A 19497-nucleotide genomic window follows, 5' to 3' on the forward strand; every position below is an offset into this window, starting at 1 on the left:
AGATACATACGGTGTCTGTCTATCCAGTTAAACCCGACCCAGAGAGTCTGGCAGAGTGCAGACAGCGTAGAGAAGCCGTCTCCTCCAAGGCAACATTAGCCTGGGAGACAGAGCAGAGAAGAAACACTCTCTAGTAAGGAAGAAGAAGAGAGGGAAAGACAGACAGATGTACATAAGTAAAAAGAAAGAGGGACAATGAGGGGATGAGGAAAGGAGAGATCCCGCCTCTTTTGCTAAATAGCTAGAGCGCACAGACGATTCACACAACAGAGCTTCATAAAGAAAGACAGACAGCTAGAGAACCAGAGAGAGAGATAGATTATGAACCAGAACATCTGGGACGGGTGGTACCCCAGCACTCCGGTCCTCCCTCTCTCTTGGGCTTGCTCACTCCGTTTGGCAGAATGTCGGCGTGACAACACGAGGGCCGACGCATCCATCAAAGTTGTACAATGCTCGCTGTAATTACCATAAAATACACACACGGGAGAGAGAGAGAGAAGAGAAGAGAGAGAAAGAGACGGAGCGCACTGAATATTCATGAAGGAAGAAGTTCAACAACAGTTCCTGCATCGTTCTCGTCTTTTATTTCCTGTGATCAGACATCGTCACGTGTGTTGGTCTGGATGAAAACTCAACACGCACATCGTTACATTATTAACACAACTCAAACTCACATGAACAGATGCGGCGGCTAAACAGATGCTTACATGTGTATTTTGTGTACAGGATAGTGCATTAGGAGCAGGAAAACAATGAATTATGGACAACAAAATAGGACTGACTTTTTAGGAGTGAAAAATAGACTTTTTGTTTTTCCTAGCATTGAAGTGAGAGGAGATGTAACAGAGGTGGATTACTTTCTTGTGGTTGTTCCGGTTCATATTAACCGTCCTTCTAGTGGGCCAAACTCAGGCCTGCAGGGTCCGGTCAGTCCCTGCTCTTTCTCCAAAATGGCAGACTGCGTCATTGCCTCCCTACACACTCACAGGAGAGATAGCCAAAAGGTAAGAGAGGGAGGGGGGAAGGAGGTAAGACTCTAGGGGGATAACGTGTCCATTTCTCTATCAGGGTGCTGTGATCTGTGCCTCTAGTCTGGTCCGGTTCGGGTCTCCACAGGGGTTTTGAGGGTGTGTGTCTTGGTGCCGACTCATTCCTCACGTTTGTCGGTCGGTTGATAATCAGTAATCCCACACTATGAACTAGTCGCTCTCTCTTCCTTAACCCCCGGTCCTCAACTTGTTCTGCAGAAGAAGAAAAAACAGAGAGAGAAAAGTGCATTAGAGAGATAAGAGTGATAAAACAAAATAAAAATAGACAAACAAACAGAAGAGAAATGCATTATGTCCCTCACAGGAGACAAGAAAAACCAGAGGAGGGCCTGAGAGTACAATAAAAGGGTGGAGAGGATGGAGTGAGTTGGAGAAGAAGAGGAGAAAAAAAAAAAGAAAGACCCGAGGGCAGAGGATTCCATGTAAGCGATAAGTGCAACCACAAATCCCCAGCACTCCCCGTCTCGCTGTCAATAACCATTTCAACTGATGCCACTGGATGAAAACCGCCTAAAAGAAGAAGAGCGAAAGAAAGGAAAGAGGGTGATGAAACGAGGGACATGAAGGAGAGGATTACGTAGACAGGAAGTGAGAAAGGAAAACATCTTCTTCCTCACTGACCAACTTAATAATTGGGGCCTTTGGATGAGATACAGTAAGTCCATGTCAGTTTCCTTTCATTTCTGCAAAGGAATTCAAGTAGATTTGAAAATATTAATGACACAAACACACAACCCTGAACTGTTAAATCCAGGTTGAGTTCCAGACTTTAAGAGATCACTAAAAGGATAATTCCAGTTTAATAAATACTTGGGCTTCTATTATTTCTATTGGTTATGAAAGCATTGCATCTACAGTACCATAGTGCTGAGATCTGGGCACTAGGCAACATCTGATTACTATGTTATTATATCTTTTTGGAGCTACGTGATCTCATAGAAATCTCACCTAAACTACTCCGATGAGCAGGTCAGTATCACACACTTCACATTTGTTTACCCTTCCAGGTAAGTGTGGCTAACCTGGGGGGGGTTCTTTAAAACCTCTATGGGTGTCTTAACTACTTGTGTTTCTCAGTGCGATATCGATTTATGTATTCTCAGATCTCAGTCACCAACTCTAATTATCAGATGGCCAAAACGCATCTACGAAATCAAAAACAGAATATTTTCTGAGATTAGATTCACTGAAAGGATGAATTCAATCGTTAAAATATACTTTATCAAGAGCTATTAGGATTGAAATGTCAATACTTAAGATGCTGTTGTTACAGTTATATGAGCCAGCTCCCTTTTCTTTTTGAACCTTGCAAACATAACACCCTCTGAAACCTCAAACAGGGATCTCTCTGGGCCCCTTTGAGAGTGAAAAGGAGATGGAAGGGTCAGTCTAAAAAAAAAAAAAAAAAAATGAAGTGGGGAAGGAAAAAGATCGGGAGCGAGACGCGGCCATGCGGCGAGAATATGGAACGAGGAGGCAAGCAGTGGAAGGAAAGATGGGCTTCCATGATAAACTCTTACTCAGAGCGAGAGGGAGAAAGAAAAGGGGGGGGGGACTTTATCTGTCCTTCGACTGCCTCCACCTCACTGTTTGCTATCGCTGGACCTGTTAAGTGCTGAATGCATTAGGAATGGGACGGTGGATGGAGGGATAGTGGACGGAGGGAGAGAAGGAGGGATGGCGTCCGGGCAAAAAAGGGCACAAAAGAGAACGAAAAGTGGGTTTAAATGTTATCACTGACGGGGGCGATAAGAAGCCTAATAAATATCAGTGACAAAGGTTGGCCGGCTGACAACACCTCTCTCTCTCTCTCTCTCAGCTGACTCCAGTCAAGGGGGGGGAGTCGTCAATATTGTAAAACTGAGATTTGGGGGATTTGGGCTTTACCCCCGGTGAGATGGCGTCTTGGACATCTTCCCCATCTTTAACCAATGGTGCCACAGTTTTAAGTGGAATTTAAGATTTGAAGGGGGGGATTTTTTTTTTGCTGTTTGAAAACTGCATGACCTATGCTCTCAAGTGGAGATGAGAGACGGGTACTGGCGCCGTTTGGATCTTCTGACCTCCAGAGGTCAAAGTCACGTCCTTTGACATTTGTTCTCAGTGCAGCTTCCTGCTCGGCTCTGATAAAGCCGTGTAAACATCCTAATCGTGAAGCTGCATCTGCTCATATCAATCCTACTTCATTCCTTCCTCCCCCCCCTTTTTTTGTCGGCTGTGTAATTCTGCATATTATTCCTTTAAAGCCTTATCACAGAACTGTTTTTTTTTATTTTTTTGTTGCATCTAATGACTTTAAAAGCAAGTCTCACACAGATAAGCGCAGACGAACAGGAGTGTGCAGTGATTGCCGCGGGGTGATAAACACAAGCGGATTAACATATCGTCTCAGGCTTGCTTCCAAACAATTTACAAGATCATAACAGCATCCGGCCTGTGAACGCACCCTTGCTGAATCTTGACGAGGCTACAGGTAGCCGTCTTAAATGCACGTGCACACATCCGCCCCGATGAATAAAACATTGTGCAATTTACATGATGTATAGCTTAAAAATCCGCCGGCATCTGACTTTTAAATCTAATACCAATACCCCCATGAGAGTGAGCGGGAGACACAAAACTCAGTTTCCTTCATTTCCCCCGCAAAACAATGCAATTGTGAAAAAGAAAAAAAAAATCTAATAGAAAAGCTCTATGAATGTAAATTGAGCCTTTTGAAGCCAAGCGATGTTACATATTGCAAAGTGAGGGAGGAGGAATCAAGTTAATACGAACCTGAGTGACATTACTATTACCATACAGTGTGTGACCGCGGGAGACAGATGGCGGAAAAACATTTGCACTTGGCAATGAAAGGAGGGAGCACGGAGAGAGGACAATGGTATCCAACTAGCGGCGGCTACTCCCTTGGTCTTATTACATTAAAACACACACAGAGACAGTCAGGGGAACGCCTGTGTCAGCAGGTATTATGGAAATAGGCCGTAAGGTTTAAACCGGCTATTTAGAGGGAGCTTTATTCAGGCGCCAGTTGCCCAGTGGAAATTCCATTCTCCTGTCTAAAAGCCAGGAGCCGCCACATGTAAATGGCTGCCAGTGTTGTATGCGTGTATATTACATTAATTCATTTAGACATTTAAAAAGGGGATGGCTGCTAAACTGTGGCTACCATACACACATCTGCGAGCCCAATGACGTATGCTGTAGCTAACACACACATGGGGCTACTTTGTAACACACACACACACACACACACACACACACACACACACACACACATGGGGCTACTTTGTAACACACACACACACACATCGATTCAAATGAAAGCTACACTGCAGGATTAGGAGGTGCTGCAACTTACATGTCATCTGTCCATGACGGTGCACGCACACACTTGTCATTCTTTTCAGAGGGGAAGAACAACAATATTTTATAAGAATGAAGTTTTATGTATTTTGCTCACATGCAAAGAGTACAGTTGGACACAATGACACGCTCATTCATTTCACTTGACAGCATCCGAGACACATAAACATATCATGCATGTGGAAAAGATGCCAGTGTAGCGTTTCAAATGATGTTGACAAGAGATGTGACAAAACGATAAAATCTTAATTCAGTGAACACGCACCTGTTTGGAGTTGTTGACACACTGTAGATAACGGGCCGCTATGTTGGAGCAGTTCAGGGTTTTGCCAACGTTCTCCTTGTAGCACGCAAGGATCTGGCCCTGCAGGTCTGCACACACAGGATACGCCTCATACCGCCTGCGGGGGTGAGAAAGGGGGAGAGACAGAAAGTGTGAAAACAGGGGGGGAGATATGGTGTTAAAAATCAAGAGCCAGGGTGGAGCATGAGAAAAAAAAAATGTGTGATGGGATGAAAGTTAAAGGGGAAGGATAAAAGCGTAAAAAAAGTGAGAGTGAGAGCCAAAAAAGCCAAAAAAAGTGGACAGAAAATGAAGGCAACATGGAAAATGTGCAAGGATGGGCAATGCAGAGGGACTGACAGAACGAGAATGAGCTATAGAAATGAAAAACAAGGAGCGATACAGACTACAGAAAACATATCAATGGTCATGTATTTTAATGTATCGTTAGAGCTACACAGCAGCCATCAACATTACTCTATCTGCTGTAAAGAAGGTCAAAAGGTCAATCCAGCCTCCACAGCCCGCTATGGTTACCATGCAGATTGTTGAGTATTACATCACACACATCACATCACAGAGAGGTACACGGACAATAAGAGGTGTCAAACAACGCTTCCCACAATGGCTTCATCGCCTGCAAAGGAAGAGATTCATCAGCGCTATGGAGACAGCATGGAAGAGGAGCTAACGCGGCAAATCAATGTGTAATGCAGAGTAAACAAGAAAGGAGCACTGGTTTAATCTAGACAAGCAATAAGGCGTAGTTGTTACAACGTGATGATGATGATGATAATGATGATGAGGTTGAAATTACCGGCACGCTAAGTATTCTTTCTTTTACATGAGTCCTGGTTCTTATTCTCTTACCACTACAGCACGCTTTAAAAAGACCTCACGGAAAAGAGTATTGATCACTCTACTGGGTAGCAGTGAGTCCATCCATTGATTCAGAACGGCACCCTTACAGAGTCAACCACTTACAAACTGCATAGCTGTCACCTTGGAGTGGCCTAAATGGCAAATTCAATCTTTTTCGCATCCACGAGGAGGTTGTTGTTGCAGACTGTGAATGCAAATATGTCTGGTTATGGGGCCACACATCACTAGCTTAGCATGCCCAAGTCTGTCCTTGAGGTCTGCCACAGCTTTAGTGCTGCTGTCTTATAGCTGGTATGATCCACATGCTAGCACTTCTAAAAAAAGGAGATGCTACGCTAAACTTCAGTGCTGTTGAATGGGGACTTTTATGTCGGATGTATGCAGGTGTTGGATCTTTATTTAGCCAGTCGGAGCAGTGGGACGTACTACCAGCGCCGGCGCCTTAGCCAATGTTAACTGCTTTTGTCTGTCTCCTCACACAGCCCATAAAAATCCCTAACGACGACACATGTGCATGCTAGGGCTATTATGCTAATGGCGGTGTCATCGTTTTGTCCACACCAGTGCCCAGGACACCCCATCTGCCTCACTAAACGGCTCGCACGGGTGTGAAAGAGATTTTGCCCGTCAGCAACTCTGGAGAATCTCAAAGGAATACTGCGGGGTTGAAGCCGAGCCCCTGGAGTCAGAATCAGATGTTTGATTTGTCCCCTGGAGTGAGAAATTACCCCCCCCCCCCCATCAGATACAAAGCAGGGGATTGGTCGGCATGGGTCATTACCCAGGGTGCAATGCAGCAGGAGGCTGGCGCACTGTGTACATATGTGAATCACCACATGGTCTTATTTGTTGGGGAAAGACGGGGAAAAAAATAAAAAATCTGTTGTCCTTGTCAGTGCAGGTCAGTGACAATTTGTGAACATGAGAGGTGCCCTCCACACCTTCAACTGTAGTGTTGATTAATCAATGAAGTCCATCAATCACCATCAGAAGCAGGGCTCAGAGGCCAAACAGGGGAACACATGTCACATCTAAAGCTAGAGAGGGATACGACCAAGACCTAAAAGACTCAATTTGGACACACACTTTGTTGCTTTCTTGCCTAGTGGAGAGAATCTCAATATCACTCTCATGTCAATAATGCAATAATAGTTAAAATATTTTTTTCTGTCTGTAAATATAATATTTCAGTTATTGTTGATTTTCTACTGTTTTTTATTGCTTATTTATAATACTTTTTATCTTGTCTTTCTTCTACTATGTCTCTTGTGTGCAAATATGCTGCTGTAAGCCTAAATTTCATCTTATCTTATCTTATTTTATGTCTGTACGGTAAATATGAAGCTACATCCAGTTAGCTTGGCTTAGCCAGGAGCAGGATCATTTTTTGGCCAAGCGTAGTGGCTTCTTTTCAGGTACTGAACGTTGATTTTAGAGTTTTAGAGGTGCTGGTAGGACGGCTTTGTCTCCTTTGGAGCCATATTTAATACGACCGTTTGATGGTTGTAACTTAAATAGTCACTGCACAGACTGCTATCAATCTTCTCATCGAACTCTCAGCAAGGAAGTGAATACGAGCATTTCCCCAAAAATGTGAAACCATTTTTTGGGAGATTCCACGGTAGGTGTTATCACTTTGAGCGCAGACCGGAACATTTCGCTGCCGGGCGTGTGGAGGAGGTTCTGCATTCTGTGGATCCATTGGGGGAGAAATTCAGTCATTTGCTAGGAGGCATGACAAGGCCATTGCTCTGCGTCGGGGTACTGAACGATGACAGCGGTGCTAGCAGAAATCACTGCCATCCTATTCCTATGGATCCCCGCGCTCATTTATTACACCGCCTATGGGCATCTACAGGGACGGGAGCAGCCACATACACCCACTAATTACTTTTTTAAGCGTTTGCGTTAATACCAGGTGCATCCTGCTGATATAAACCACAGTGTTTATCACCAGTAATGGCCTCTGAGAGAGAGAGAGAGAGAGAGAAAGAGGAGAAGGGGGGAGTGGAAATGAAGAGCATTGCTTGATGAGGAACTAGACAGTGGTACTTCTATTTTTTGCCCGCTCTCTGGTTCTCTCTGGGGGGAAAGGGGGTGAGGCAGTGGTTGAGTTTATCATGGAGACAATAACACTGTCACACACACTGTCACACACACACTGTGGCGGCACGCTGCATCCTCTCTCATCTGTCATTAAGATTAACATAACGTCCCCGCAGCCAACCACAACCACAGAGCTGGTAGGGAAGGACTACATCCCTCCCTCCCTCCATCCATCCATCCCTCCCTCCCCCCAGTTCTACATTAGGAGTCCTCATGTCATTTACTATCGCATTGGCTGCTGTAGTGCTATGCAGCAGGGGGAGCAGAGTCACAAACAGACAACGTGTCATATCATGAATACGCTATAAACCATAACCAATAGAAGATTACCCTTTTTATACCTTTAATAAATGAAATGTACCCATTTTTAGCGCAATAATATAAAAAATATATATCTGAGCAAACAATATACTCATCTAACAAACTTGTGGTCATTTCAAAACTTCCTAGCTGTTTATTTTTGTTATTTGCCCGAGGTAATCACAAACTTATTCCAGCCTGGTTATGGAAATACATTCAGGTATTGTACTCAGTTTATAGTGAGCTTCGGGAGATTTAAATCCTTTTTTTTATTTTTTATTACAAAGCATCAACAATACCTCCCTACAGAGCTATAGTCTTCATGTTGAATTGAACAGACCTAGATAGATCTATTATCAGGAGTAAAACACTGCAAAGTAGAAACACATTATATGATTCCACTGTGAGAATCATAGGGTACAATTACAAATGTAGTCAAATACATTTGAATAATCCAGGTCCAACGTAACCTGAGCAGTTAAGTATTTATACACATGGAGACAGTATCACTCCCCTAAAAGCAAAACCTCTTTTATAGCGATGTTTGAATGAAAATGGAAAAAGAAGACCCTGAGGCACTTTGACAATGTTTTGCAGCACATCACAAGTTGTGATGTGATTGCTCCTGTTGTCGGTAAAAGAGGACCCAGAGCTCTTTGTATTGACAACTGCTTCTCAAACTCTTTTTTGCTTCTGACCACTTTTTTATGAAAGCTACTTATCACAGCGTGCATGTCGATGAATAGCAATTTTCCTTCTCAGACTGGTTAATTTGATTTTTTTTTCTTTTCTAGAGGGGTTGAGGATGTAAAACTATGCAGAGTTAAACAGAGAAAAGTCTGAAAAACAGAACTCTATTACAGCAGAGTTTAGTTTTTGCTTTATTTCCTGACCCCGTGGATTAATCTCTTGACCTAACACAGTGATATAAGTCTATGTGACACTGCCGCTCTCGTATAGATTATTCTACAGGTCATAGAAGCAGCCATTGCTAATAAATCCCCCCCCCCCCCCTTTTTTAAACCATCTACTATCTTCCTTTTATTCCTCTCTCCTTTATTCCCTCCTTCAACCCCTAGAGCTTCATGGGATATTTAATAAAACTGCATGTGGTGGGAGACTCTGAAACAAATAGAGACATCTAGCCGGTTGGTTATTATTTGCACTGTATGTGTATGTGTGTGTGTGTGTGTGTGTGTGTGTGTGTGTGCTGCACTACTGTACCCCAGAGACAGTAAATCTAAACAGTCATATAGGGGTCTCGCCTCGTGCGATCAGTAGTAAAGGTCTCCATAACAACACCTTATCTACCCCACCCACCCACCACACACCCACACACACACACACACACACACACACACACACACACACACACACACACACACACACACACACACACACACACACACACACACACACACACACACACACACACACACACACACTCTATTGCTTTGATCCATTGATAGGAATAAACTGGTGGAGTAAGGCTGCTTTATATATCTACATTACAGTTTCTCTGCTCCGCGTCATAAATCACAACGCAAAGGAAGGAAGGGAGAGAGAGAATGGAAAAAAGGACAGAGGGGAGGGGGACAGATATGACATAGAGGGGGGGGATGGACAATGTGTGTGTCTGTGAGACAGAGGGCAGAAGAGAAAGCGTAGAGAAGAAGAGGGGGAGAAGGGGAGATGTAGGAGAGGCAGAAGGAAGAGCCCTCCACGAAACGCCGCTGAAACTCTCTGCTCACGTCCTTTGTAAAGTTTTCCTTCAGGAGAGAACAGAGAAAAAAAGGAGGTTGAGAGGAGGGGCGGGAATGATACGAGAGGGTGAATGTGTCCCATTTAACATGTAATAAGGCAGAACAGATTACCTGCTCTCTCTCTCTCTCGCTGTCTGTCTCCCTCCTCAAGGTGTCCCTGTATCATTTAATACAATCCCTTCTTTCAAGCACAAGTACAAGTCAGCACATTTCCATGGAGGGGACATATTCCGATATTCCGGTTTATTGCCACGGCTACATTCTTCAAAGGACATATTGACTGCATGTAGCACGTATTCAGATCGATCTTGGGATTTTCATACAATATGCATGTGTTATGCCAATAGACTGAGCGGGGGAACAGTGTCAGAACATTTTTTTTTTTTCAAAAGCAACATATGTTGACCATGACTACCATCTGCTGTAACGATGTAGATCCAGTGCACCGGCATGACATTCATAGATCTCTGTTAAGGGCGCAACATGCTTGGATAGTTGAGCAAAGTGTGAGACACATCTGGAAACATGTACGCTCATCTATCATAATTTGAGACGCATTAAAACCCAGAACAGAAGACACAGACGCACAGATTCACACAGGAGAGGCCAAATGAAGAGGCAGGTGTACGGACAAAGAGATATCCTCCATTCTATCGATATTATCGAATTATTGATTGCATAATTGGCTCCAGAAGGATTGCTGTAAAACTTTTCACTCCAACTGCCAGAGCACAGCTATCTTCCAATAATATACAAACATAGCAAGCAGTGGATGGACAATAAATATGCAATCAAGCTGCAAACAGCTTAAGAAACGTAATTACCGCCTTGCAGTTGCATGCCTCAACCAACCACTGAAGTTGCAGTTTACATTAATGTCTATCCAAATTGTCATCACTTCATCATCTGATCTTATCCTTTATGTTGAATAATGGGCAAAAAAAAAACAACGTGTATTATGACGTCACAGTGACCTTTGATTTCAGAAATCTCGGTTCGTACTTGAGTCCAAGTGGACGTTTGTGCCAGATTTGAAGAAATAACCTTCAGATGTTCCTGAGATATCACGCTCATGAGAGTGGGAGGAAAGGCCAGGAGGACAGACGTACGGACGTACAACCCCAAAACATAAAGGCGATGGCTGTTGCCGGGGCGATAGCATAATGAAAGTGATATAAATGTGTTTCCATCACTGGTGGATTGGATAATGTGTTTGTGTACGCTAAGGATGGATGATCTTTCGACACTAGTGCTCCAATAATACTATAAGGGCTGGTACCAATACCCAAACTATACTTTTTCTATACGTTATCATTAAAGAAAGGAGCAGCTCGGTGGTTTCTAGACACCAAAATAATTCTGTTGATCAAAGTATAAGTAAACAAGACATATTTTGGTAAAAATGTAAAAAATAAATAAGGTTCTTTCATCTATTTTCTCTACCCTACAGAGCTTTTGTCAGAGCGTAAGGAATCAAAATGCATCTATCTTTAACAATAAGCAAGCAAGCAATCCCGTCCAAGAAGTAGCCACATGACTTTACTAATAGACTCATTCTATTAAGATAAATAGGCTCTCCACAAAAACAGGTAGAAGCTACTTTATGGCTAATTTAGTCAGATTTCACACATGTTGCCAGTATTTATCTTCCCCGTATCTCTGACTATCTCCTTCGCCTTCATACATCTACAACACTTACTGTAGCTCCATCGACAGTATGGATTACACTCTGTCTGCCACCAGATTGAGTTCCAAATCACCACATTCTCTATTTATCATCATTTGGGTCCACTTAGGGGTTAATAGGGTTAAGGGGTGGGTGCTGGTTCCGCCTTAAAAAGCCCTCATGTTCTCTCTAGTTAAGGCAGGCGTCAGTACCGAGGGGGGCAAATAAATACAAATGATCCAGTTAAGGAGAAAAATGACACACATTTCGCTCACGCTGCTTTTTAAAAGCAGACCTGAGTGACCCCCTGCAGTGAAATCCATCAGCATGGATAAGAGATTAAATAAGAGAGGGAGAGAGACATGGAGGGAGAGAGAGAGAGAGAGAGAGAGAGAGAGAGAGAGAGAGAGAAGGGAAGGAACAGACCGAGAATCAAGAAAAGCATGAGGGATGAAAGGACTACTCAAGAATGGAGAAAGAGAGAGAGAGTGTTTGAGTGAGCGAGGGAGGAAAAAAGCAGACGATAAGAAAGAGGGAGTGAGAGAGAGAGGTTTGAATTAAGACAGAAAACACTGTTGGTAAGTGAGCAGAGAGCGTGTCCTTTTCCAACCCCTCTTCATACACACTCGAACAAGGGGGACTGGTCTCCGGCCCCAAGCAGAAGAAGAGCCAACATGTCTGAAACATGCATCAAACATACAGCTGATAGGCTTTCACAATTCAGGGCTCGCTATCTGCGTGAGATGCCGTGAAATCCCAAGGTTCATCCACCAGTTGTGGTTGGTAAATATGCCCTGGACATTTGCTGCATATCCAAGAAACACTAACTGTCACATCTTTTTGTGTTCCATCACTGCGCTGCTCACTATATGAAAAAAAAAAAAAAAAGCCCCACGGAATACAGAAAAGCAATAAAAGCTGTGAGTGGGTTTCCCAACCATTTCCAAATGCAGCAAAGTCACTAAATCAGCCACTAAAAGGTGTGAATGTGCATCGTTTGTGTGTGTGTGTGTGTGTGTGTGTGTGTGTGTGCGTGTGTGTGTGCACGCTCCCACGCAGGTGCCGAGAACCACGTGTGCTTTTTTTACAGCCAGCACAGCGAAGCTCTTAAGGCCGAAAGAACAGCTTTTAGGGGAGTTATTGACTTCTGTCTCTTCGGCTGACCACCATCTTGTCCTTGCGCCCGGGGTTGCCTAGCGACAGATCCGCGGTTCACCCTCACCTGACAGAGGGGTCAAAACGCTGCTCAGTCTTTGCTGCCTCGCCGCGCCGCCGCCGACAACTTTAGAGGAAAAACCACGTCTACCACTGGGACTGAAGTACTTTGCAATAACTTTACTACCGAATGAATTCCTGTCATTTCATTTTTTTGTAATTAAAAGTGCTGCTTGGCGCGATTAAACATCAATAAATCACGACTTGATTAATTTTGGGGACGTCAGTATTATTCACATAAACAAACAGGAGCACTGCCAAGGAAATGGAGAGCTTCTACACCTTATTTACTTTTTTTTTTTAGCAGCAGGGTGGATTTAGCAGGAAACCGGCTGGATTTTCTCCAGCGTATTTATCCTCTTCAGTAATGTGGAAGATAAAACAAATGCACAACGCAATAGTCCTGCAATGCTTTTTCTTGCAGGACTATGTGTTGGATTGCATTAGGGTTGCACGGGATTTCCTGATTTTGTGTCCAAAACCTTTGTGCTAAGAACGTAATGGTTTGTAGAAAATGACTAAAATGTGGTCTTAAACTTAAATGACACAATTAGGGATAACTTGACCATAATCTTTCTTTACTATAATTAAAACAAAGTAGCAGTTTCGCTGCACTAAAAACTTCACTTAAAGCAAGTTCATTACTAAAGAGCTTGCTGATAATATTGTGTTAATGCAGTTAAGAGAAACCGTTGAAGCTGAAATGTTTATGGATAAAATGGGCTGAAAGAAGGATGAGTGGGATCTACTTTCTCCCACATGATATGGAGGAGAAGTCTCTTGACCTAGGCAGTACAGCACACACGCGTTATGAAGAAAAAAAAAAAAAAAAAACCAACAACGAGCCATTTACATTCAACAAGTTTTGCTCCACGCCTCCTCATTCCACCTCTGCGTGTGCGTGCGCGGAGAGACGAGGCGAGGACTGCGGCGGCTGTTATTGTCAACTGGATTAAATTAAAAAAAGATTTATTCAAAAAGAGATAAAATAAATAAATAAACAACAGACAATGGGAATGAGTGTGTAGCCCGAGGGAGGAGAGCAGTGACAGTGAAGTGACAGACTAAAATGAGATTTTATTCTCTATGGCCAACTGTTTTTTTTGGGAGGGGGGGGGGGGGGGGACCAAAAACATGATTGGCTTCTACGACCACGTGCACTCTGAGTCACTAACCTGAAAGGGTAAAAACGCACTGCCTTTTCATGATCTTATCACAAATGTCACCATCGGGGCAGGAAGCTAAGAGAAATCTGAGTTTTTGAGACCTTTTGACGGGAGATGGAGACATAAGAGATGATGGTCTCAATCCTTCAGCGTTGCACAGCCTTGTCAGGCTCTTACCATTCACCAATACTAAATGCCCCCGTCCCCATCTCAATCCTGCAGGGACCCCGGACAAACACAGAGTGACCTGCTCCAACAAAGAAGCCCAAAGCCTCCACCAAAGGTTAGCACTGACAGGGGGTTTAGGACCACGCCACTGTTTCTTTCATTCCCCCATTCCATCTTTTGGCATAATCTCACATCTATCATTTCCCTTCATGCCTGTCAGCTTGCATTTCAAACTAAATCCCCATTGGGTCACTGCAGCGCACACATGCACACACACAAAAGCAGATATCCACATGCATATATGTGAGCTTACTCTAATGCATTCATTCTCACACACGAAAGCACACACACACACACGCACACACACGCACTCTTACATACATGTGGTGCAGTAAAGGTCACACATTCAGTGCTGGACAGTGTGATAATGCATCAGACTTGGATAAACAACTATTGGTGAAGGTGGCAGGATATAAATCAGGTGCAGGGGAGAGATACAGTAGTCTCCTTCTCACAGGCAACTGGGAACTCTTATCTACAGTCAGTGTCACGGGGGAAAGTGAATAAGAGCTTTGGCGTTATGTGTACGTGCATGTCTAACACACCGCGTCATTACATTATCTGGTACATGTTGTGTATATTTACGTATATGTGGAAGAGCTGTACACCGGAGCAGGTTGATAGCTTGCAGTTTATGATTCATGGCAACAATTTCAGACACTCGAGGGGCTTTAGTTACAGTGGCGGTGCAGTATTTGTTCCTCACTTTAGACGATATTGTTCATGTGTCCATCATATTGTGGGGGAGTACATTTATATTCTAAAACGTTAAGTTCGTCATGGCACAAGTTTTTGAAGCATAATGTAGAGAGGAGATGGATTCTTTCTCATGTTAGTATTGCTCTGGCTTCAAACACTACAGCTGGGAGAGTGTAAAGGAATGTAAATATGTGTGTCTTTTCATATATACAGATATAAATATATATATGTATGTGAGTGTGTGTGAGTGTGTGTGTGTGTGTGCGTGTTGTTGTAATGAGGTCGCAGTGATGCAGTAGCGTTCCGGTTGGGATAGCTCCATCATTCTCAGAAAAACTCTGAGAACTCTGGTGGGAATACTGCAGGAGAACGGCAGCAAACAGCTGTACGGCACATATACGCAAACAACTACACACACACACGCACACACACGCACACACACACACACACACACACGCACACGCACACACACACACACTCACACACTCACACACACCCTGCTCTCCCTTGGGTACCTACCTTTCACACATACATTTATTTCTTTCAACATCGCCAAGGAAAATGATCAGACTGCGATAAATGGAAAATATGGACACTGGCTCCTTGCTGAAGCCTCTTTGTAAACCGTATGGTTAACTTATGTGTATATCACACACTATAACGGGACTACATTTACATAAAAAGGCGAGAATATTACTGATAGGAGAGAGAAACATATTCAAGGCAGTGACACAGTGTAATTCAACTTAATGGTTTTTGTTTATGCTTAGAATCTATTGTCACGATCCTGTTTCAAATCAAGAGTAATTATTTCCCATGTTGGTTATTCAAGAGCATCAACCCCAAAGAGCCATAACAAGAACAGGTGCTGCACATTACTGTGGCACCTACATTCCCATCCACTCTTGAGACCCGATTTCATGATCCGAATGTCTCCGATGGACATCCTTTACATTCCCAACTGGTCCGACATCAAATGGTAAAGACAAACCACCCAACAGCCCTCATTAAAACTTGGAAAAATCACACATGCAGATATTACCCTTGACGGGCAGAATCCTCGGGGTCCCTTATAATAAACCGTATCCTTAAATCAGCCCTAACACTAATCAATGCCTGGAGTACGATCGCTCTCTTTACCGCGGCACTGACATGAGCTAGAGTGGGGAAATGAAGACATTCTAATAAGAAAGATGTCATCTCCCACACTTTATAACATACTCACATTAACATATCAAATGCTAATTCTATCAAGTATGGATAAGGCCCCGGCTTTGCTTTTATCTCTGGGGGACATTTTCAACTTTGAGGAAATCAAAAGCCCTGTGTGAGACAAAAAAAAACACCATTTTCTGTTATTATTCAACAGAGGGCACAGATAGCATCTTATCTCTGCACGGTCTCTGTCATAACAGAGAGAGAGAGGGAGGAGAGAGAGAGAGAGAGCTACGAGAAAAGGCACACGCATTATGTTCAACATATGAGTGCATACAAACATACACCATCACACATGAGCTCACACACATAAACAAAGATGGGCCAAACACGCCCTGTTAGATCCAATTAACCCTCTGCTCTGATCCCCTCAATGCATTCCTGCCCCTGTCTTGTAACACCAGAGCTTCCCGCCATTTCATTAGCACACACACGCACACGCACACACACACACACACACACACACACACACACACACACACACACACACATACTCCCCCACACACACACACACACACACACACAGATCCCCCCTCTACCTTTCCACAATTGTAATCCAGTCACAGCCCTGCTAATGCACCTCCTATATAATCCAATCAGCCAATCACCGCTCTTCAATGCAGAGGCCTGTGTCACATGACTACCCGCACGTTAGTCCAACGTTCGCATGCAGTTAGCGCTGTCATTTGGCACTAATGTTATTCCAGTTTTTTTTTTTAGTTTTTTTTTTTTTTCCTTTAATGTGATTTGGGAAGTCTCAGCTCCGGCTTCCACGAGTCTAGCGCTAAACCCCCGGTGGGCTAGGCTAATCAGTTTCCAGCATTTCTGAGGGAGACAATGATCCCAGTGTTAGCGCTGGCTAATGACAAGCTAACGCAATTAGCCTAGCCTCCCTGGAGGAGAGCTCAGAGCCAGGGCCCGTTCTTGCCCCACCTCCTGCAGGCTCCTCATCCACTTTTCCTGCATTACTATGGAGCCTAATGGCCTCCTATTAAGAAGACAGATGGAACACGGGTAAGGAAGGGTTCTGCATCTTCTTGAGTTACATATACGTGCACATTACATCCATGACTGCTTTATTATTATTACCTAATTTGCTAATGACTTCATTGAAGTAACCATTGTTTCACAGTAAGGTGTGGCTGTGACATGTATTCAGAGCAACAGTGAGGACCCTACATTCACTCATGGTGCTATAATGCACTTTGGATTAAGTTAGATGCAAAAAGAAATCCGTGCAATATAGCAATATAGCAATATAAGAGAGGGAAATTAGTAAAAATATTTAAAGGCGGATGTATACTTCCTTTCTGCAGCACAGAGGTTATCTTATACTTTGTGTCTTGATGTGGGAAATGCTTCCAGTGTATTACAAAACTGCTACAAATGATTTGATAATCCGGTTTGACCCAGGTCCAGCTGAAGATAAAAGTTTTACTGAAGAATTAACCTCGAAGACATAGCCCAGGAACACCCAGTCAGCTATCATTAGCATGAGATCAGGCTTATCAGTGAGCCACATCATCAACATCAGCTAATGGACCGGGCTAATGTGATCCTGATTGAAAGACATCGGTTAGAATTTGGCTAGCATGATTCAATTGTGTATTCACTGGTCCACATGGACCTCTAATCTTCATAAATGCATCATTATAGATAACACACATGGAGCTCACCCAATATGATAAAATCAAAACCTAGAATGCATGACAAAAAAACAATAAAAATCATAAAAAGCAACAATGAAAGTTCAATGTTTAGAGGAGCTTTAAACCGGTATGTGACTTATAGCCTTTTATCTACTTTGGATTGACTGCGTCTAAACTTACTTGAACTTGGCGTTCACTTGGTCGGCAGCTTTATGGTAGTTCTCTGTGGTGACCTTGTAGAACTGAGCACTCTGCAGAGAGACAGGGGGAGAAAAAAAGCCAGAAAGTGAGATAAATGCATGGAAATGTGATCGCAACCTCTTAAATAAAAAGTATATCCAATTTATCATCAACACACATCATCCTTGCTTTTCAGGTTGAAGGTATTTAGGAAAAAGAAAACATTTCGGCAAAGTGACACCTCGTAACAGTTCAGATCTGATACGGTCCTGCCTGCTGTGCAGCCGGGCCTACACAGCCCTGCCTCATCTACCATCACTCAAACTCCATTAAAGCTTTATGGAGAGGGATATTAGGGGCACAGCTCTATTACCACTTGGGCTTATTGTCCACAACTTGGAAGCTAGTTTCGTGATATGTAATGTCTACAGGTTGTAAGTGTATGCTTGGATAAATAAAGTCTGCAACTGTGAAAAATATTGGCATTGGTCTACTCGGTTTGGTGTGTGCCCGTATGTTTGCCTCTCTGTGCGAGTGTGTGAATTATGGGTATTTGTGAGTTTATGTGTGCGTTTGAGCTTCTCCCCTCACGAACGACCGCTGTAATAACAGGCAGCAATCCTGTAAGGTCAGAGGGGCCGCTAGTCAACAGCGTACGGACCAGCAGTCCAAATCCCCCAGTGACCCATAGCAAATGAACCCATAGCAGGACCCCTCAGCCCCGAATTACCTCCTCAAACACGGCTATATAACACAGCTCCTCCACCGTTTATACCACTCGAGGAAGATCTGTGTTGTCATCCCTCAGCGGCTGTCGTGCACATTTATGATCAAATGCTGGGAGATTGTTAAGTTTGATGGATGGCTTGATTGAGAGTCGCATGAGGTTTGTATCCAGGTGTAAAACAGGCAATGTCTCAAACGCCTTCCTGTGAAATACTCCACTTTTATAATAATATTACTTAATAATACATTCATTTAGAAAGTAATGCTCACACCAAGCCAAAATAACTATAATAAAAAAAAAGAATCATTTTCTTCACACATCAGACAGATTAGAGATTTTGTGCTAAAGATCTCTGAGATTATAATTAGCAAAATTCAAAAGCAGATCTTCACAAAGTTTACAAAAAAAAGTACATTAAGAACATTAAGGCGTTTGATTTAGTGCAGAGGACACTGGTTTTGCAAGATGGTTCTGCAGAAGTTTTAACCAAGACTTTCAAGGTTAACAATTTCATTTTAAAACTAGTTCTATCCTATCTATGCATTGGTGCAAAGAGGAACAATTATCCTTGAGAATTCGTCGTGATAAAAGCACACAGAATCGAGGACAAGCCAACCAATCGTCCTTACATTCACTGGACACCAGACCCTTAAATGTATCTTGCATAAATTACAGATACACTAGAAAAATGTGACAAATGTGAGTATCTTGGTCCCATCTGCCCAGACTTAACCTTCTAGCAGTCCGGACATTCATCATAGTTCAGAGAAGATCAATGGGAATGAACTGCGCTGCTGAGAAGATCAATAGATGTGCGATGCAGAGCTAAAGGAAGATGGGACATGACAACTGTGACAAAAGGTCTGATACAGATTTGAGTTCTCTTCATTAGGATGGACACTGAGGGTTTGCACTGGGTTCACAGTCCTTTACTTGTTCACATTCTGTAGAGTTACAGATGTGATTAAAACCAGATGTGATTTTTTTTTACAATAATATG

General features: G+C 43.2%; 1 protein-coding gene across 2 annotated transcripts in view; it reads right to left on the bottom strand.

Annotated features, from left to right (window-relative positions):
* Nucleotides 1-572: 572 nt before the first annotated feature.
* chchd3a (coiled-coil-helix-coiled-coil-helix domain containing 3a) overlaps nt 573-19497 on the bottom strand; it is a 67749-nt gene continuing 48824 nt past the window's right edge. For both annotated transcript variants that reach the window (XM_054624617.1, XM_054624616.1), the window contains 3 exons: nt 17771-17841; nt 4684-4819; nt 573-1244 (listed from right to left, as the gene is read on the bottom strand). In XM_054624617.1, coding sequence (XP_054480592.1) covers nt 1221-1244; nt 4684-4819; nt 17771-17841 — 231 coding nt within the window. In that variant the 3' untranslated portion in view covers nt 573-1220. The remainder of the gene's footprint in view (nt 1245-4683; nt 4820-17770; nt 17842-19497) is intronic.

The sequence above is a fragment of the Anoplopoma fimbria genome, chromosome 23 (genome assembly GCF_027596085.1).
Source record: "Anoplopoma fimbria isolate UVic2021 breed Golden Eagle Sablefish chromosome 23, Afim_UVic_2022, whole genome shotgun sequence".
Taxonomy (NCBI): domain Eukaryota; kingdom Metazoa; phylum Chordata; class Actinopteri; order Perciformes; family Anoplopomatidae; genus Anoplopoma; species Anoplopoma fimbria.